Below are 22178 nucleotides of genomic sequence, written 5' to 3'. Positions count from 1 at the left end.
AATGCGTGGTTACTGATGTGCGTGTATCTGTTTGGCTTATCCTAAGATGGATGTGTTGTCCCAGTTGAAGTGGTGTCCTCCCTCATCCGTATGTCAGGATACTAGTGAGAGGGTCATGTCGTTTTGTGGCTAGTTGATGTTCATGTATCCTGGTGGCTAGTTTTCTGCCTATTTGTCCAATGTAGTGTTTGTTACAGTCCTTGCACGGTATTTTGTAAATGACATTAGTTTTGCTCATTGTCTGTATCGTGTCCTTCAAGTTCACTAGTTGCTGTTTTAGTATTTTGGTGGGTTTGTGGGCTACCATGATGCCAAGAGGTCTGAGTAGTCTGGCAGTCACTTCCAAGATGTCTTTGATGTAGAGGAGAGTAGTTAGGGTTTATGGACGTGTTTTGTCTGCTTGTTTGGGTTTGTTGCTGAGAAATCGGCGGACTGTGTTCATTGGGTAATCGTTCTTTTTGAATACACTGTATCAGTGATTTTTCCACTGCTCTGTGTAGATCCTCTGTGCTGCAGTGTGTGTTGGCTTGTTGAAATAATGTTCTGATGCAGCTTCGTTCATGGATGTTGGGATGATTGCTTCTGTAGTTCGGTATTTGGTCCGTAGGTGTTGCTTTCCTGTAGATGCTAGTTTGAAGTTGCCCGTTGACTGTTCGCTCTACTGTGACATCTAGGAATGGCAATTTGTTGTTGTTTTCCTCCTCTTTAGTGAATTTTTATGCCAATGAGGGTATTATTGATGGTCTTGAAGGTTTCCTCTAATTTGTTTCATTTAGTGATGACAAAGGTGGCATCCACGTAGCATCTCTGTAGAAGATCTACGCAGAGCAGTGGAAAAATCACCTATACTGTGTATTCAAAAAGAATGGGTACCCAATGAACACAGTCTGCCGATTTCTCAGCAACAAACCCAAACAAGCAGACAAAACACGACCAGAAACCCTAACTACTCTCCCCTACATCAAAGACATCACAGACATCAGTGCCAGAGTACTCAGACCCCTTGGCATCATGGTAGCCCACAAACCCACCAACACACTAAAACAGCAGCTAATGAACTTGAAGGACCCTATGCAGACAATGAGAAAAACTAATGTCATTTACAAAATACCATGCAAGAACTGTAACAAACACTACATTGGACAAACAGGCAGAAAACTAGCCACCAGGATACATGAACATCAAGTACCACAAAAAGACTTGACCCTCTCTCACTAGTATCCTTACATACAGATAAGGAAGGACACCACTTCGACTGGGACACCACATCCATCTTAGCGACACGAATGAGAATTCCTAGAAGCATGTCATTCCAACCATAACTCTATCAACAAACACATCGAGTTAGATCCCATCTACCACCCCCTGAGAAAAAGAACAGGAAATGACATCACCACAGAAAATGACATCACCAACCCAAAGAAGCCCAAATATGTAAGTAGAAAGCAGGAATCATGTACAGTGCTTCGCCTGTGATCCACTGAATATGTTATCTAGTAGGGTGACGAAATGTTTGGAAATGAACCTTCCAACTCAGTGAGCAAACCTACATCTAGAATCAATTATAACCCATGTGAAAGGCTCTTCAAATGCGGGAATGGCAACAAAGGTGCTAGTTTTATTACCGCCTGTGGCTTACCTACCATTTGGCAAAAGTTAACCATATCCTTGTGCATTCCAGACCAATAAAAATGTTTTTATACCTTACACTGAATCTTTCGTACCGCTAGGTGACGTCTTACAGGTTGTTGATATGCTACTCGTAACACCTCCTGTCTGTATGCTACCGGTAACATAATCTGGTACACTTCAGCTCATTTTTCCTCTGTACTAACTTGCTGTGATCTCCATTCCTGCCTTAGGATTCTATCTTTCAGATAATAACTCTCTGGAACAATCTCTGCCTCCTTTTCAGAGTATACATCCACATATATCTTGTCTTGCTGTTGCAAGTCCCTTAGCTGTTCAGGAGTAAACACTTCTGTCTGACCCTCTGCCTGTTCAGGTTTTTCCTGCACCATTACATCAAACAGCGTGTCCGCTAACGGAACCTCAACTGCTTCATCTTTCTCTGCATTTTTTGCTTTGTGCTATGACTTACGATAGTGGGATCTGGTTATCACACAGTCTGGGACAATACCAGGATATTTCTGTTTTAACTCCTCAGTTTCTTGATCTTCCTTGGGCTTCTCCACAACAAGAGATGTCACTCCCACCTTGGATCCTGCCAAATCACTCCCAAAAACAAACTGAATTCCTGGAACTGACCATCTGTCAATCACTCCCACTGTAACTTCCCCAGTTTTGAGTTGGCACTCCAACCCGATTTTACATAGGGGAACACTAAATTTCTGTCCATCCATCACACAAATTAACACACTCTCGGGTAACAGATCAGAAAGAGTACATATTTGCTCATCTCTTACTATCAGTGACCGGTTAGATCCTGTATTTCAAATTATATGTTCTTGTCCTTCTCCCCCTGTTCTTTTAGAGTAAACATTACCCACAGAGCCAGATTCTTTGTAGAAATCAGGTACTAATTCCATACCCAGCCCCTGCCCAGGCCATGCACTCCTGCAGCTCCTTGACTCTTCTTGTCTCCTCTATTACCTTCACTAATGCCACTGGCTTAGCTTCTTTTCCCAATCTTTTCCCAAATGCCTTTCTTTAACAACCAGCACTGTGACTTTACCACAGTGGAAACACCTGAGGCTTCATCCGAACAGATCCTGCTTATGCGTAGGATTTGTCCGTATGGGATGGCTGTTTTAATATGTTTCGGGTGGAAGCTAGAGAAGTGTAGTATCATGAGGTTATCTGTGGGTTTGCGGTAGAGTGAGGTGTTGAGGTGCCTGTCTTGATGGAGATGCACGTGTCCAAGAATGAGACAGATACTGGAGAGTAGTCCATAGTAAGTTTGATGGTGGATGAAACTTGTTGACACCACTGTCTAGTTATTTCAGTGACTCCTCACCATGGGTCCAGAGGAAGAAAATGTTGTTAATATATCTGGCGTATAGTGCTGGTTGGAGGTCCTGTGCAACAAAGAAGTCACGTTCGAACTTATGCATGAAAATGTTGGCATATTGGGTGCAAATCTGGTCCCATTCCATGTCTCTGGATGAAGAACTGGTTGTCAAACCTCAGAAGATTTTCTGCTTGCTTCTCTCCACCCATCCCATGCTCCTTCTACTTCCATTTCACCAACCTTTCCTGTTCCCCTTCTCTATTAATGTTCCTCTTTCTATACTTTCTGAGGTCTTTTTTTCTCCCCTACCATCCTTTTCCATCTCTCCCTCTACTCTCCGATTTGTGTTTCCATGCTCCTTTCTTCAGAAGAGGCAACTGTTCCCTTGTCTTTTTATTTTGATTCATCTATCACAGGTTATCTGTAAATTACATTTAATTAAACACCTCAATGCAAAACCACTCAAATTGGTTGTTTACCTGTTACTGGTTTCTTCATAATCACTTCTTTCACAGGGTGTTTAACTGCAGGAACAGTACACAAGGAACTTGTTAAAAACAGTCAGCTGCTGATGTAATACATTACAAAGTACGTCTATTCTGCGAGTTGCAACTTTCCATCTTAAACTGCATCAAACCTCCTTCTCTTGTGCCATTTGGTCCCATTATTCTGTTTTTCTTCTTACACATTTCCTTCAATCCACAGTAAATCTGCAATTTCTAATTAATTAGTAGACCCAATAATTCTGAACAGAATGTTTACCTTTTACTGCTTTTGTTGGCTTCTCCTCAAAAACAATTGTTTTAGGGGTTTCAACGAATATTTCTATTTTAAGATAACAAAAGAATTATTCACAAAATAATCTTTGGTGGTGCTAATTTATTATAAATTATAAACATGTGGCTGCAATTTTCCATCTGACATCGCATTGAAACTCTACAAGTCAGGTGGAATCAATAGAATAAGATTACAGTAGTTAATCACAAACTATAATTCATACACATAGACTAATACTCGAAACTCAATATAACAGCTGAGAATTTAAATTCAATTGAATTAATAAATCTGGAAAACAGGGTTGGTACCAGCAATCATGACCATGAAATGAGTGGATTATTATAAAAACTCATTAAGTTAACAAATCCCCTTTAATATAGAAATATGCTGGTTTTACTTGGTCCGGCTCACTTGTGACTCCAGACCCACAGAAATGTGTTTGTCTCTGAGCTTCACTCTTAAATGGTCACACCAAGTTGTAATTAATAAACCTCGATAGAAAAGTGATTGAATAAGAATGATACTGACTGAACCATATGATATGACAGATGCACACTCTGCCCATCTGACTCCCTTCATCAACTTTCTCTGTTAGCAAGAAAATGAAATTTGTCAAATACAGTCTGCCTTTCACTAATCTATACTGGCTTTTCTCCAATGATTCAAACTGTCCACGTGCTTATTTATTTTTCCATCATTATTACTTCTAAAACATTACACACAACTGATATTGATCATACAGGCATATGTTAGCTAGAAATACATATTTGTTTGTACACTGAAACCTTCCCTACAACCAGCCAAGCTTGGAAAATAATGATTTTCTCTCCTTCTGCTGTGTCTCCTCCTGTTTCCTTTGGAGTCACAGAGATGTACAGCACAGAAACAGATCCCTCATTCCAAATTGTCCATGCTGACCAGATACCTTAACCTAATCGAGTTCAATTTGCCGGCATGTTACCCATATCCCTCTAAACCCTTCCTATTCATATACCCATCCAGATGCCTTTTAAATGCTGTAATTGTACCAGCCTCCACCACTTCCTCTGGCAGCTCATTCCATACACGTACCACGCTTTGCATGAAAATGTTGCCCCTTAGCTGCCTTTTATATCTTTCCCCATTCACCCTATGCCCTCTAGTTCTGGACTCCCCCACCCCAGGGAAAAGACCTTGTCAATTTATCCTATCCATGCCCCTCATGATATTATAAACCTCTATAAGGTCACCCCTCAGCCTCGAACGCTCCAGGGAAAACAGCCCCTGCCTGTTCAGCCTCTCCCTATAGCACAAACGTTCCAACCCTGGCAACATCCTTGTAAATCTTTTCTGAACCTTTCAAGTTTCACAACATCCTTCCAATAGGAAGGAGACCAGAATTGCATGCAATATTCAAAAAGTGGCCTAACCAATGGCCTGTACAGCCGCAATATGAAACTGGATAAAGTAACATATCCATTCTTAGGACACCAGCTTTTCCAGTATTTTTCACTTCTCAATTTTCACCTCTTCATTACCTCTATCACCTCCACTTCCACTGATATTTTGTCAGCATCCTTTTCCTTCGTAAACATTGATACAAAATACTCATGAAGTATTCTAGACTTGGACTGTACCCATAAGCATATTTCATATTTTAACAGCCCTTCACTACCTCTTACTACCCTCTATTTGGAGTTGGTTTTGCTCTGTTGGCTAGATGCTTGGTTTGCAAAGCAGTATAATGCCAACAACGTGGATTCAACCCCACACCAGCTGAGGTTACCATGAAGGATTCTCTTTCTCAACCTCTCTCCTTGTCTGAAATGTGATGAGGGTGCAGTCTTATGGTCTGGTATGACTGTGGCAACTTGAAGATTAACTGCTTCTATTCATGTGCTAGCAGATAGTTACATTCCCTTTTATATTGTTATGTGCCATTCTACTCTCATGTTCCCTATTTCCCAATCTTATTTTTGTCTCAGCTTATTGCTTTCACTTGAAGAATTTAACTGGCATACATTGTACACCCTCTTTTTCTTTCATCATATTTTATATCTGCTGTTTTCCTTTCCAGAAAAGTGGCTTTGGTGCCCCTACCTGGAATTAACCAGCCTATCCTTGAAACATTTTACCCTTAAAGATAATTCAGTTTTCTAATATTTTGGAGTTAATTATGGGTTCTAATCCATCTGGTTAGATCTGCTGTCAATCCACTGAAGTTAGATCTCTTCCATTTTAGAAGTATTGCTTTGGATTGTTTCTTGCATTTCTCTATTACCTCATGATCACTCTTACCCAAGTATTCCCTGACAAATACTTGATTTCTTTGCCCCATCACACCTTCCCCTCATCCTTTCCCCAGCACCTGATTCAAAAATGCCCCTTTTCTAGTTGGGCTGAGAATATACTGGTCAAGATAATTCTCCTGAACATATTTAAGAAATACATCCCCTTGCTGATCCTTTATTCTGGAACTAACTAATGCTATCAACAGTTGGGTCATCAAAGTGTCCCTGTCATCACTGTATAAAAGTCTTGCCGAACTTCTATAATTCCTTTATTTCACCACTGAATCTCCTGTGTTCTTCATCACATCTTCCAGAAATCCTCTCCAAGTGCTGTCTTGTCTCCCCAATTTCCCTTTTATTCTCCTTTTCTTTATCTTCTCTCTTACTCCTCCATTTCACTTCCACTTACCCAATCCCGTCTTCATCTGGGTCCAATTATTCCCTCTTGTTTCTCAACTTGTTTCACACAAGTCATGCTCCATCACAGAAGATCTGTAATTTATACTTAATTGGCAAACTCAATGATGCTGAGCTGAATATTTACCTAGTGCTGGATTTGTTGGCTTTCTCTCAACAATTTTTCTTATAGGTTGTATATCAACGTGTACTTCTGCATGGGCATAAAAAGATTTCTTGGTTATCAAAATCATCAGCTGTTACTATTATCTATTATAAATTTCAATTTCTTTGTTGGTTTCAAATTGCAATAAAATGCTTTTAAATGTGATTGTATCAATAAAAAAAAATAATTTTTAAAGGATCAACCTTTACCAGCAACGCTTCCAAGTGGCACGATGGCACAGGCTTACAAGGAATGGGTCAGATATTGTGGTCATCAATGAAAGACCATGACTGCTATTAATGGAATTATAGAAAAAGTATGATAGAGAAGGAACCCATTTTGCTTTTTGTGTCCAAACTCATCCATACAAGGAGAAAGTGAGGTCTGCAGATGCTGGAGATCAGAGCTGAAAATGTGTTGCTGGAAAAGTGCAGCAGGTCAGGCAGCATCCAGGGAACAGGAGAATCGACGTTTCGGGCATAAGCCCTCCTTCAGGAATGAGGAAAGAAGGGCTTATGCCCGAAACGTCGATTCTCCTGTTCCCTGGATGCTGCCTGACCTGCTGCGCTTTTCCAGCAACACATTTTCAGTTCATCCATACAAGGGCAACTCAGCTGGTCCCACTCCTCTGTCTTTCTCCTGTAGAAACTTTTCTCGTCAGGTCAATAATTATGTACTACCCATTTGAAAGTCATTATTGAATCTGCAAACACCAAACTGTCAGGTACTGCTTTCTACGTCTTGACAACGTTTGATTGCATTTTTTTTCCTTTGATTTGTTTTATTATTCTCACATACACTGAGATTCAGTGAAAGGTATTATTTTACATATTAACCAACCAAGCATACTTTATATAAATACACCATACTTTATATAAGTTGAAATTAGTTTTAAAGTGACAATTTATCCACTTTAATTTATTTTGAATTGCCTGTAAGTTCAAATTGCAGCAAAAGCCCCAATTTGTTAATGACTAAACCACAACAAGAATCTCCAATTCATTTATGGTTTCAGATGGATATCCCAACTATTAGGCTCCTAGGTGTGACAGATGAACTGGCTCTCTGTTTTTGTTCATCGACACCTTTGGTTGATTGCAACAAGCTTAATTTGAAAAGGATCCCTTTGTTCCCTTATGCATACCTTTCTCCCATACTCAATGACCTTATATTTGAAAAGGAGCAAATTTAACCAGATTTTCTTGAATTAACATGAATGAATAAATTAATTACTAAACATAGAAAGAATTAGTATTGCAACACCCATAAACAAGGATAGAAATAAAAGGAGAGCATAACGGAAAAGTTAAGAAAATATATCGACAGACTGGTCGCTAAATTGGTAACTGAATGGTTGGTTTTTTTGAGATTATTCATTTTGTAATCTGATTGAAGTTCATTTGTCTTAATTCCTTTCTTTAATTGGATTCTGTACTTGGGGCAATATCTTTACCTGCCGTAGTAAGGTCACTAGGGGATAGTTATTCACTGCGTGCAAACACTGTGAACCTAGGTGAGTACACATAAGTGTTCAATTCTACTAGTCCACTCCAGTAGAGTTGAAACTGGCTTTTTAACTCATGCTGTTCTGTCTTATTCAAAAGGTAAAGCACATAACATGTCTCCAGCTTGGGACATTAGAATGTTAAGGAGGAAATTGAGGGCCCTCTTGCAGAAATATTTGAATCATCCCAAAAAATATGGGTGAAGTGCTGAATGCCATTATTTAAGAATGGATGTAAGGAGCAGTTTAGGAATTATAGATCTGTGAGTGACTTAAATGGTGGATAAGTTGTTGGAAGTGATTCTGAAAGATGGGATTTATGTCCATTTGGAGAGACAAGGAATGATTAGGAATAGTCAGCATGGTTTTGTGTGAGGGAAATAATATCTCATAAACTTGATTGAGCTTTTGAGGAAGTAACCAAGAAGATTGACAAGGGCAGAGTGTTAGATATTGTTTGCTTGGACTTTACTAAAGCCTTTGACAAGGTTCCACAAGATAGACTAATTAGTAAAGTTAGATCGTATGGGATTCTGAATGACCTTGCCAACTGGAAACAAAATTGGCTTAATGGCAGAAGACAGAGGATGGTAGAGGGTTGTTTTTCAGACTGGAGGCCTGTGATCACCAGTGTTCCAGAGGAATTGGAGCTGGGTCCACTTTTGTTTGTTACTAGCAAATGATTTAGATGAGAATATAGAAAGCATAGATAGTAAGTTTGTAGATGATATCAATTTGATGGTATAGTGAAGATTACAAAGAGATCTTGATCAATTGGGTCAGCAGACTGAGGAATGGCAAATGGAGTTTAATTTGGAAAAAAGTGAGGTATTGCATTTTGGTAAAACAGATAAAGGCAGGACTTTTACAATTAAAAGTAGGACCTTGGCATAGTTATAGAGCTGAGAGACCCAGGGGTTCAGATGTATAATTCTTCCAAGTTTGCATCACATATAGATAGGGTGGTTAAGAATGCATTTAGCATGCTTGCTTTCATTGCTCAGACCTTTGAGTACTGGAGTTGCGACATTATGTTGGAGGTGTACAGGACATTGGTGAGGCCTCTTCTGCGGTATTGTGCCTTTCTGTTACAGGAAGGATATTATTGAGCTGGGGAGGGACCAGAAGAGATTTGCCAGAATGTTGCCGAAAATGGAGGGTTTGAGTTATAAGGAGAGGCTGGATAGGCTGGACTTTTTTTCCTGGAGCGTAGGAGATTGAGGGGTGACCTTATAGCAGTTTATAATATAATGAGGAGTATATAGGTAAGATGAATGGCAGGCATTTTTTCCCTATGGTAGGGGAATTCCAAGACTATGGGACATATTCTTAAGGTGAGAGGAGAAACATTTTAAAAAGACACAGACAGTGGTTCATGTGTGGAATGAACTTCCAGAGGAAGTGGATATGGGTTCAGTGACAACGTTTAAAAGACATTTAGATAAGTACATGAATAAGAAGTGTTTGGCGGAATATGGGCCAAGTGCAGACAAATGGGACTAGTTTAGTTTTAGATTATGGTCAGCATGGACTGGTTGGAACAAACAATCTGTTCTGAGCTCTATGACTCTATGACGATGACTCTATGACGATGACTCTATGACATAATCCACAGGCTTGCCATCTTAGAGTATCATCATGCCCTCATTATCTTTGTAGCCACAAGATGATCATGGTATAGTTGAAGTTTTATTGATACCTTTATAATCCTTTGGCTCCACACAGAATCTTTATATCTGCAGAATGTTTGCCCCTGTAGCAGTTTCTGTTTTGATAATACATTTTGGAATTAAGACTTAAGATGGTGGGATTCCAGAGTTCCCCCCATATTAAAACAACACAGAGTGTAAGGGCCTGGCTAAATACCAAATGTATACTTCATATCAATCCTTACCAAGGAACAGATTGTAAATGTCAGTGGAGTTAGTTAAGTTCCTAGATAGGCTAAAACTTAATAAAGGAATGGAACTAGAAAGGCTGCTTGTAATTAAAGTTGACTTGGCCAGCTGAGATAAAACTGAGGGAAGTGCAGACGCAATGACCATAATCTTCCAACTTTCCTTTCATATGGGAGAGGGCTCGGTCAAGACAGAGGACTAGAGAAATGGTATAATGAAAACTTCAGGAACTAGACAGCAGTCTGTTTAACCATAGCGATGGGAAAGTTTTTGGAAACAATATTCTGGAATAAGATAACATGACTTAAACAAGTGGGGATTGCTTAAGGAAAGCTTGCACTGATGTCTTAAGACAGCAGGATAAGTTGAGAAGGCAGTTAAAAAGGCAGATGTGATCTTGGTCTTTAAAAACAGAGAATAAAGTGGAAAAGCATGCAAATTCTGATTAAAAAATAGAGTTGATAAATGTGTTTAAAACAAAGAAATAAAATGCTTAGGAACAAAATTTCATTTTAATTTTAATTTTAACTTTCTATGTTAAGGGGGAGACTATCACCCTGTCCCCGACCCCGTCCCCATCCCCGACCCCGTCCCCGTCCCCGTCCCCGGGAATGCACTTGTGAGTTTGGTGCCTTGGTGAAGAAACATCTGGAGAGGAGACCTATTTATTTACATATGTTCTAATGAGATTTTACAACCTTTGAACTGAATAGAAGTTTGTTAGTAGTATATTAAAATAGGTAGAAAACAAATTGCAGTCCCAATAATCCAGAAGGAAGTCAGTCAGTCGGTGTGTGGATGGGCCAGGGAGGAAAGGTGAAATGTTAAACTCCCATGTAAGACATCTGGCAAGACTGATTGAAACAGTTTAGGAAACTTGTGTGTTTGCCCTGAAGTCACTGAAATAAGTTGCAGTTTCCTTTACTTGCAAAGGTAGAGATACCAGTTTTTCAAAAAGCATCCAGTGATTAAACAGAAATTCGCTGGAAGGCAATGCATTGCAGCTGTGCCTGCCTGAGTGAGACATCGTGTAGTGTGGAGAGAATGATGAATCTTGAATTGAATTTTGATGTTTATAAGGATATTTCTTGGATAAAGGAAAAGTATGAATTTGAACCTTTTTTTGGTATCTGTATTTTTAAAAATTCATTCATAGGATGTGTGTGCCACTGGCTTGGCTAACCCTAATTACCCAGAGGGCAGTTAAGAGTCAACCACATTGCTGTGAATGTGGAGTCACATGTAGACCAGACCAGGTAAGGATGCCAATTTCCTTCCTGAAAGACCTGGTGGGTTTCCCTCAACAATGGTCATCAGTAGACTCTTAATTCCAAATTTTTATTGAATTTAAATTCCACCATGGCAGAATTTGAAGCCAGGTGTTCAGAACATTAATCTAGGTCTTTGGATCAATAATTTAGCAATAATCCCAATAGCTATCCCCTCCTCAATCTTTTTGTATTGTGTAAAATAGCTCATTTTTTCTTCATTAATAAATATTTTATTTTTGTGTTAAATGTACAGTGACAGACTCTTGTGGATTCTTTGAGTAAGTGACATTCAAAGTTCAAAAACATAAAATTAGGGTCTGTCAAGGCAGGTTTTACTTTGTATTCTGATATTCCCTGTATTAGTATCAGATGGGATCATCATAACAAAACTAGTTTATTTCCAAATGATATACTCTGTCAAGTACTGAACAAAATACTATGCTTTAGAAAGGGTGTGAAGGCTTTAGAGAGAATAGAGATTAGATTTGTTGGAATTATTCCAAGGATGAGGCACTTTAGACATGTAACTAGACTGGACAGGCAGGGTTTTTTTCCTTAGAAATCTGAATTATGACAGGAGATATAAACAATGGTCAAAATCATGAGGTATTTATAGTAATTAAAGGGAAACTATTCCCACTGCTGAAAGAGTTGAGAATCCAATGAAACTGATTGATCATGATTGTAAAAACTGACACAAGGAAATACTTTAATTTTGTGTTAAGGTCACAATCTATAATGAGCTGCCTGAAAGTGTGATGGGGAAATTTTGATTATGACTTTTAAAAGGCAGCTGGACAAGCAAGTGAAGGGGAAATGGTTTTAGGGCTATGGGAAACAACAAGGCATGGTACTACTTACTTCACTAATTTTTAAAGATCTGGCATAGACATTAAGGGCCCAAAGGCCTTCATCAGTGTTGTATCATTATGATTTTGTTAAAACAGCAATAAATCAATTTGATCAGCCTATTCCACCTATGAACATTAACACTTAATAGTTCAAACACCCAACAGAAAAAAAACATTCTTTTAAATTTTTCTGTATTTTTGATTATGGACTGAAATGGAAAAACAACTATTTAATAAACCAAGGTATGTTGAAGGATTACTATATTTTTCAAAAGCAAATTACCTGTTACTTATTGAGGGTAGGAGGTTGAGAGATGACTTGGTAGGAGTTTACAAAATCATGAGGGGTATAGATAGGTTAATGACAGGTTTCTTTTCCCTGGAATGGGGAATTTCAATACGATTGAGGAACATTTTTAAGTTGAGAGGAGAGAGAGATTTCTAAAAAAACATGGAGGGGCCAAATCTTTTACACAGAGGGTGGTTCAATTGTGGAATGAATTTCCTGAGGAAGTGATAGATGTGGATAAAATTACAACATTTAAAAGATATTTGGATAGGTACCTGAATAGGAAAGGTTTGGAGGGATATGGGCCAGTATCAGGCAGGCGGGACTAGTTTAATTTGGAATTATGTTGGACCAAAAGGACTGGTTGGACCAAAAGGTCTGTTTCCGTATGACTCTATGATTCTAGGTGCTGCTGACACAGCAGTTGGCTCAAGCAGTAGGAAAGCCTGGATACAGATGAGTTGAAGAAAGGTGCTGTGTACACATGGACCTTTGCTGGGAACTAACTAATTGGTCTGTGAAATAGTGACTAATTATCAACTGCCAATAATGATGCAGTTGGTTCCCAGATAGCTGGGCAGCTTTCAGGAGGTCAATATTCAGAAGCCATCGGACCTCTGGAAGAGGAGGAGTGCTTTTTCTTCTGCAGTTAAAACAAGTCTATTTCCCATCATCAGTTGCTATGATCTGTGACCTTTGATGAATAGGTTTAGAGATCTTTATGTGTGTTATGCAGCCATACTGGGCCTCCTGCAACCAAGTGAAAGTGTCAGGAGAAAGAAGATTAAGATGCAGCATTCTGATCAGCAAAAGGATCACCCAGTAAATTGTGTGAACGGGAACCACTGAACTGCATTCCCAGTCTTTCTCATAACACCCATGTTACTATGCGGATTGAAATAACTGCACAAAGGCCAGCGTAAGTAAATAAGTCATCTTTTATTTACTTACATGCAGTACACTGGCTGTGCCAGCCAGGTCAGAGTCAGTCGCCTGGATTGAGGAGATTCTAATCTCCTGGTTATATTGGTCAGCCACAGCTTGCTTGATTAGGGTTGTTAACCTGGGCCAATCAATGACCTCATAGTCAATGAGGTCAGCCTGATTCCAATCACCACTTACCTCCCCCAAGTGCAAGGATGAAGGCCTGGTCCTTGGCAATTAGCTTTTCCTGCGATGTTTCGTCCCAAGTCCAGTTCCTCTGATTTGCACTCTACACACCTCCTCTGGGCTGTAACCCACCTCTTTGTGTCCAGACCACCTGGGGAGTATTTCCCCCTCTACGTCCGGCCGTAACAGTATCCAAGGTGTATGCATCTCGGCCTCTGAAGTTTGTTCAATAAAGATTGAGGGGGAGAACCTATGGTTTCTGACAGCTTCTCTGGCTGTTCTGAGGAGCCAAGTATGTTTTGGTCCTGCTCAGTTTGTGAAGGAACAGCTTTCAGGTGATCCATGTGTTTGTGAAGGACTGTATCACCAACCAAAACTTTGTAAGTGATGGGACTTGACCTCAAATCAACCTCATCCTGTACTTACACAGGGCCATTTCCATGGTTCTGATACCAAACTTCATCCACTGAATTAAATTGTCTCTCTCACTTAGAGCCAGCATATGGTCAGCATTGGCATTCCTGCTGCTGCATCACCCTCCCCCCACGGTCCGGGAATATCAGGTTTATCCTGGTGCGGAATCTTCTCCCAATCAGCAACTCTGGTGTGGGTGGCCTTATAATCGAACAGGAACTGGGATAGTTTAGTATCAATTGATGATGTAGGCTGCTTCTTTAAGCCAGCCTTCACCGTTTGGACTACTTTTGTCATGAAGCTGTCCTTATGTGCTGAATGCCATTGGACTTTAGGACATATTGGAATACCCTCCTGCTAGTAAATGGTAACCCATTGTCAGCGACCAATACTTCTGGGAGTCTGTGTGTCACAAATGATGCTTGCAGCTTTTCAATCTTCATCCCTGAGTTTGCCAAGTGAACTTTTTGTGCATGCAACCACTTAGAATAGGCATCCACAATGACCTGGAATATTAAGCCCATGAAAGGACCAGCATAGTCAACATGTGCCCAAGTCCAGGGCTTCCCCAGCTATTCCCACGAATTTTTGTCCTTGTTGGCACTCTGGGCACTGCCCCACCAATGCAGCTACATTGGCATCCAACCCCAGCCACCAGACATAGCTCCTTACTAGCATCTTTATCCTTGAAACCCCTGAATGACCCTAGTGGAATTCAGTCCATATCTACAGCAAACATTCCTCAGGACAATCACTCTTGCTCCATAGTAATATGCCGTCTTCAATGGTCATCTAGTCTCACCGAATTGCGACAACCCTTCTGTTTCCTATATTACCACCAGCTGTTTCAGTTTTACGAGACAGGATCTTTTTGTATCCACAGTCGGACATTGTTGGCAATGATTGGAAAGGTGTCCAGGAAGTTCAAAACCAAAATGGACTCTTCCAGGTGAGGCACCGCCAATGGACTATCTGCAAGTGGGAGGCAGCTCAAGGGATCTGCATTAGTCACTTGACTTCCTGGGCAGTGTTCTAACTTGTACTTGTATGTGCTGAGAATAAGGGCCCAATGCTGAATTCTATCAGAACCTATGGGCGGCATTGTCTTGTCTTCCTTCAGTAGCCCTAGCAGGGGATTGTGATCTGTTACTATGATAAATTCCCATCCGTAAGGTACTGATGGTACATCCTCATACCAAAGATGACTGCCAAGCCTCCATTCTCTCTCTGGATGTATTTGTGTACAGCATCAGCCAAAGTCCGGGAAGCATGCACTATCAGGCATTCCTCTCCATTAGGTCACTGGTGAGCCAACACTGCCCAACACCGTGCGGGGAGAAATCACATGACAGCACTACCTTTCACTTTGGATCGTAATGGGCCAACATATTAGATGATGATAACAGCTTTTTCAATTACCTAAAGGCTACTTCTTGGCTACATGACCATTTCTGACCCTTTTGCAATAGCAGGAGTAAGGATGCCAAGGTGGAAGCCAGGTTACGTATGAATTTTCCGTAATAATTCACTAATCCAAGGAAGGACCTATGCTCCAGTACTGACGGGTGATTTGAGCATGTTCTGTTTTCTCCCGTCACCACTGAAATAACTGCACAGAGGCTAGTATTCTGTCACTAAGTCATCTTTTATTGACTTGTGACCAGCCAGCTTAGAGTCAGTTGCCTGGACTGAGGAGATGCTAATCTCCTGGTTCGAGAAGGTTAACAAGGGCCTTCCCAATTGGCCAGGTTAACAATCCTAATCAACAACCTCATAGTCAATGAGGTCAACCTGGTTCCAATCGCTACATATATATAGAAGGGAAGTTTTATAAGTGGGCAGAGACAATGGTTCATAACTGATTCTCTGTAGTTAGAATCTATTTATTTGCAATGAACAGTGATTCTTATTAATTAAATTGGTCCATTCTTTCTGTCAACCTGGGTTTAAAAGACAGCTACGTTGCTGAATTCCATGTATTCTTAAAAAGCTTTGTGATCATTCAGAGAATAGTAGGGCTTGACTGCAAGTGGCCCAGTGAGGTGTAACACTTTTCAACATTCATCCCGAAATTAAAAGACAACTTTTTTTCATCATGCTGATGTAAATATTCTGAAGCTCACAGTCGATATCAACTGTGTCTAAATTATTTTCAAATTACAATGTCAAGGCTCTGGGAGCATGTAGACTGAGCAAATGACAATAAAGATGAAAAGCATTTGTAGCTGATTTTTGATGAGAATCTGCTTTTGGCTTACAAGATGTCTGGATAATTATACTTCCATTGGCAAGCTCTGCAATTCCCAATCGTATCACAATGTAGATACTGCTACAGCAAGAGTCCCAGAGCTTGACAACCAGTAAGGCTTATGCCATGGTTAACTTTGCTGGACATTCATTGGCAGTGCAGTACAAGTCTGCAGAGAAATCATGGGAAAATGGTGGCTTAGTGGTTAGCACTGCTGCCTCACAGCACCAGGGTGTCAGGTTCAATTCCAGCCTTGGGCTGTGTGGAGTTTGCACATTCTCCCTGTGTCTGCGTGGGTTTCTCTGAGTACTCTGGTTTCCTCCCACAGTCCAAAGATGTGCAGGTCAGGTGAATTGGCCATGCTAAATTGCCCATAGTATTAGGTGCATTAGTCAGACGGAAATGGGGCTGGGTGGGTTACTCTTCGGAGGGTCGGTGTGGACCTGTTGGGCCGAAGGACCTGTTTCCACTCTGTAAGGAATCTAGTCTAAAAATTCAGAAATATTTGAACCTGAATAAATGATTAGAAAATGTAATAGCAATATTTGTGTACATGAAGTAACACTGAATTTTTTTGAGGTCCAAATTTGGAGCCAGATTGCTGATTGTGTAAACTAACTGTAATTTATCAGTTACTTTAAATACTTTTTTTTTGGTAAAATCTGTACAGACACGATGGAGCGAATGCCTTCTTCCTGCATTGTTAACAATTCTGTGGAACTGTGAAAATGCTTTCTCTTGGGAGGCAGACCTTATTTAATTTTGTAGAAACACTTTTGGCTTGCAGTAAATCAATTATATCTTCAAATTGTACTTACGACACTTAGTTTTAAAGCTGTTTATGATCTTTTGTAGTTCCTCAATTGAGACGACATTTCCTTTTGATTCACTATATATTGGAATGTCTTGATGTTGTTTGTCATCTACATAAGAAACAGCAATATGTCAGAATTGTTCAAAATATTCCAGACAATAATACAGAGGATCACCAAGTTTCTGAAGTGTAATGTTAAATAGAGAGTAGACTTCTTCCTAGTTCCTCAGGAAACTTCTTCAAATGATTCCATCCTCCCTCAGTGACACCTCCCTTTCTTCATCAGAACATATATCAGAAATAGAAACAAAAAATATTGGAAATTGTGAAAGGAAAAGTTACAGGATGATAGAGGGAATTCTTCAGAACTTGGCTCTTATAAAAGATGCTACATATCTAATAATACTAATATTAATAATACTACTAATAATAGATAAGTTAGTTTACCAATTAAATCTCATCCTTAGGTTCTGGTTGTTAGGCAAAAAAGCAAGTTTTCAGCCTGGCAGTCAATCAGTATGCCTTAGAAAGCACAGACAAGTCCTTGTTTTTATTAACTCACAGGATGTGGGCATTGCTGGCTGGGACAAATATTAGTTACCCTTCAGAATGTGTTAGTGAGCTGCCTTCTTGAACTGATGCAATCCATTTGCTGTAGGTAAACCCACAATACCACAGGGAGTTCCAGGACTTTGACCCAGTGACACTGATGGAACGCTGATATGTTTCCAAGTCAGTAAGTTGAATGACTTGGAGGAGAGCTGGAGGGGGATGATGTTCCCATGTAGCTGCTGCCCTTGTCCTTCAAGATAGTTTTGGTTGTTGGATTTGGGAGGTGCTGTCTAAGGAGCCTTGTTATGTTTCTGCAGTGCATCTTTTAGATGATACACACTGCTGCGACTGAACGTCATTGGTAGTGGAGTGGATGTTTATGATTGTAGTGGCAATCAATGTATCTCCAAGCTTCTTGAGTGTTATTGAAAGAAACACTGGTCTTTCAATTGTTTTAAATTAAACGTGCTAGACCCTTCTTCAGAACACTGGACCCAAAATACTGACTCTGCTTTTTCTCCACAGATGCTGAAGGACCTGCTGACTTTCTCAGCTATTTCTGTTTTTCTTCTGACCACAGTCCTTTGTTTTTTTTTGTATGGACCTTGGAGACTGCCTAATCTAGATAAAATGGTATTCTGAAGATTATCTGTAAAGGAGACTACAAAGGGGATAGTAAGACAGATGATGAAAATCTGATGGAATAAAGCTGAAGAAAGACAAATGTTTCTGAGTGGTTCAAATTCAACAAAGAGTTCAGAATATAATCAGACATGGTACTTTAATTAAGAGAAACTTCAACAGAACAGGATGAGTTGACCCCATAGTAATTTAGGACTACCTCCTGAAAAGCCACATAAAAGATTAAACACAACAGAGAACTTTGCTGAGTGAAAAGGAGAGGATTGCAAACTGCAGCCAAGAAATGAAATCCTGATTAACTATTAGAAGGAGAATCTGCAACCAACAAGAGATGGTCACTTTGGCCGACAGTACTTTATTGAAAATATATTGAGCTTTCTGAAGTCAGATATCATTGAGATATTGGGCAGAAATAAGCAGAGGGGGGGAGGGCAGATGGCTGGCCACACCCCATCCTGATATAAAAGAAGGCAGCAAGCTGTCCTGCTGGTAAGAAGACCATCCTGTTACCATAAAGCACACATTGGGGAAACATGCACCTCGCTGGACTTCCACCTCACATTGGGAGGTAGTCTTATCATCCGGAGCTTCTGGCAGCCAGTAGCTCCAACAGTTCCAATATTCCAATTTTTAGCAGAAGGAACTTCCAGCAGGCAAAGGTCAACACAGGAAGCCCCAGGGATTCCAGGGGAAGTAAAGTCCAGGTGATTTGAGCATGTAACATGGGATAAAAGATAATTGATTCATACATAGGCAGGTAGGAAGTAAGCGGGGCACTATCTTTTCACAAAGTATCTCCACTGCACCAGAAGCACCCTTCAATGATGACCTTACCGTCTTCCTTCCCACAATTTTAAACACTTTTAAAATTGAACAGCCTGTGCAGCTGTTTGTGTCAACAGTTATTATGTATTGCAATCAAAAGTTTGAATTTGAACAAGATCAATTCATCCTTAATTGTTTATTTATAGATAATAGTTGGAGCTGACAATTTTGGTCCCTTCCTACCCTCACTGTTATGGTGGAGAGATCAAGAGTGGATGAAATGTGAGGGCCAGCCTAAGTCAGGCATCTTAAAGGAAAACACTGATTCCAATCCCAATGTGACATATAGGCATCTCGTATTTGTGGTCCATTTGTGTGTCAGTGTTTGTCTCATAGGGTGGCACAGTGGATCTGTGGTTAACACTGCTGCCTCACAGCACCAGGGACCTGGGTTCGATTCCAGCCTTGGTGACTGTCTGTGTGGAGTTTGCACATTCTCTTTGTGTCTATGTGCATTTTCACCCACAATCCAAAGATGTGCAAGTTAGGTGAATTGGCCATGCTAAATTGCCCATAGTGTAAAGGGAAGTCAGGGGTAAATGTAGGGTAACGGATGGGTGGGTTACTCTTCTGAAGGTCGGTGTGGACTTGTTGGGCCAAAGGGCCTTTTTCCACACTGTAGGGATTCTATGATATGTCAGGCGTCATGGCTGTCACACATTGACATTTCCACATCACACTTGTACCTTAATGGCCTTAATGGTTGTTTGCCTTTGTGGGAGAGTCTCGGACAAAAGGGCATAATCTCAGAGTAATGGGTCACCCACTTAATACAGAGATGAGCTTATTCAAGGACCAGATACTATGCATCCTTGATAAGTATGTACTGGTCAGGCAAGGAGACAGTTGTCGGGTGTGGGAGCCGTGGTTTACTAAGGAAGTTGAATCTCTTGTCAAGAGGAAGAAAGCGGCTTATGTTAAGATGAGATGTGATGGCTCACTTTGAGCACTTGACGGTTACAAGTCAGCCAGGGAAGACCTAAAGAGAAAGCTAAGAAGAGCCAGGAGGGGGACATGAGAAGTCATTGGCAGATAGAATCAAGGAAAACCCTAAAGCCTTCTACAGCTATATCAGGAATAAAAGAATAACTAGAGTAAAATTAGGGCCAATCAAGCATAGTAGTGGGAAGTTTTGCTTGGAGTCAGAGGAGATGGGGAAGCGCTAAGTGAATACTTTTCATCAGTATTCACACTAGAAAAAGACAATGTTGTCGAGGAGAATACTGAGGTACAGGCTACTAGACTAGAAGGAATTGAAGTGCATAAGGAGGAGGTGTTAACAATTCTGGAAAGTGTAAAAATGGTTAAGTCCCCTGGGCTGGATGGGATTTATCCTAGGATTCTCTGGGAAGCCAGGCAGGAGATGGCCGAGCCTTTGGCTTTGATCTTTATGTCGTCATTATCTACAGGAATAGTGCCAGAAGACTGGAGGGTAGCAAATGTTGTTCCCTTGTTCAAGAAGGAGAGTAGAGACAACCCTGAAAATTATAGACCTGTGAGCCTTACTTCGGTTGTGGGTAAAGTGTTGGAAAGGATTATAAGAGATATAGGAAATAAGGGTTATAAGAAATTCCATCTAAAGAGGAATAAGTTGATTAGGGATAGTCAACACAGTTTTGTGAAGGGTAGGTTGTGCCTTATTGAGATCTTTGAGAAGGTGGCCAAACAGCTGGATGAGGTTTAAGGGGTTGATGTGGTGTATATGGATTTCTTTAAGGCTTTTGATAAGGTTCCCCATAGTAGGCTATTGCACAAAATATGGAGGCATGGGGATTGAGGGGGATTTAGCAGTTTGGATCAGAAATTGGCTAGCTGAATGAAGATAGAGAGTGGTGCTTGATCGGAAATATTATTCCTGGAGTTCAGTTACTAGTGGGGTACCGCAAGGATCTGTTTTGGGTCCACTGTTGTTTGTCATTTTTATAAATGACCTGGATGAGGGCACAGGAGACTTTGTTAGTAAATTTGTGGAGTCAGTAGAGTTGTGGATAATGACAAAGGATGTTGCAGGTTACAGAGGGACAGAAATAAGCTGAAGAGCTGGGCTGAGAGGTGGCAAATGGAGCTTAATACAGAAAAGTGCAAGGTGATTCACTTTGGAAGAAACAATGGGAATTCAGAGTACTGGACTAATGGTAAGACTTTTGGTAGTGTAGATAAGCAGAGAGATCTCGATGTCCAGGTATATAGATTCTTGAACGTTGCCACCCAGGTTGATAGCGCTCTTAAGAAGGCATATGGTGTGTTAGCTTTTATTGGTAGAGGGATTGATTTTCAGAACCATGCGATCATGGTTCCGCTGCACAAAACTCTGGTGCGGTCGCACTTGGAGTATTGTGTACAGTTATGGTTGCTGCGTTGTCGGAAGGATGTGGAAGCTTTGGAGATTTACTAGGGTGTTGCCTGGTATGGAGAGAAGCTATTAGAGGGAAAGGCTGAGGGACTTGAAGCTGTTTTCATTAGAGAGAAGAAGGTTGATCTGTGACTTAATTGTGACATATAAGATAATCAGAGGGTTAGATTGGTTGGACAGTGAGAGCCTTTTTCCTTGGATGGCGATGGCTAGCACAATAGGACATAGCTTTAAATTGTGGGGTGAAAGATATAGGACAGATGTCAGAGATAGTTTCTTTATTCAGAGAGTAGTAGGAGTGTGGAACACACTGCCTGCAACAGACGTAGACTCACCAACTTTAAGGGTATTTAAATAGTTATTGGATAGGCATATGGATGAAAATGGAATATGTAGGTTAGATGGGCTTCAAATTAGTTCCACGGGTCGGTGCAACATTGAGGGCCAAAGGGCCTGTACTGCGCTGTAATGTTCAATGTTGTATGTTCTAAGTCTTATTCCCGTATAGTCATACACCTGTATAGCCTTCCTCAGTCAAGGGGACCAAAAACATTCACATTATTCCAGATGTGGTGTGATCAGCGCCTGTACAGTTTTAATGTGATGGTGCCGGTGTTGAACTGGGGTGAACAAAATTAAAAATCACACAACACCAAAGTTCAAAGTTTGTGCGAAGATTTGTAGCTCGGATGCTCGTTGTTGTGGTTCTGTTAGCCGAGCTGGAAGTTTTTGTTGCAAACGTTTCGTCCCCTGGCGAGGCGACATCATCAGTGCTTGGGAGCCTCCTGCAAAGCGCTTCTTTGATGTTTCCTCCGGAGTTTATAGTG

The 22178-nt window shown here is 40.6% G+C and overlaps 1 protein-coding gene across 1 annotated transcript in view; it reads right to left on the bottom strand.

The window, feature by feature from the left end:
- Positions 1–22178, bottom strand: part of LOC122557459 — a 170559-nt gene that overhangs the window by 130915 nt on the left and 17466 nt on the right. The window contains exons 3-6 of the mRNA XM_043705218.1: positions 16984–17088; positions 6563–6628; positions 3734–3796; positions 3451–3495 (exon numbers count right to left, since the gene is read on the bottom strand). Of these exons, the coding sequence (XP_043561153.1) occupies positions 3451–3495; positions 3734–3796; positions 6563–6628; positions 16984–17088 (279 nt within the window). The remainder of the gene's footprint in view (positions 1–3450; positions 3496–3733; positions 3797–6562; positions 6629–16983; positions 17089–22178) is intronic.

The sequence above is a fragment of the Chiloscyllium plagiosum genome, chromosome 15, assembly GCF_004010195.1.
Source record: "Chiloscyllium plagiosum isolate BGI_BamShark_2017 chromosome 15, ASM401019v2, whole genome shotgun sequence".
Lineage (NCBI taxonomy): Eukaryota > Metazoa > Chordata > Chondrichthyes > Orectolobiformes > Hemiscylliidae > Chiloscyllium > Chiloscyllium plagiosum.
This window is presented reverse-complemented; position numbering and strand designations above follow the sequence as displayed.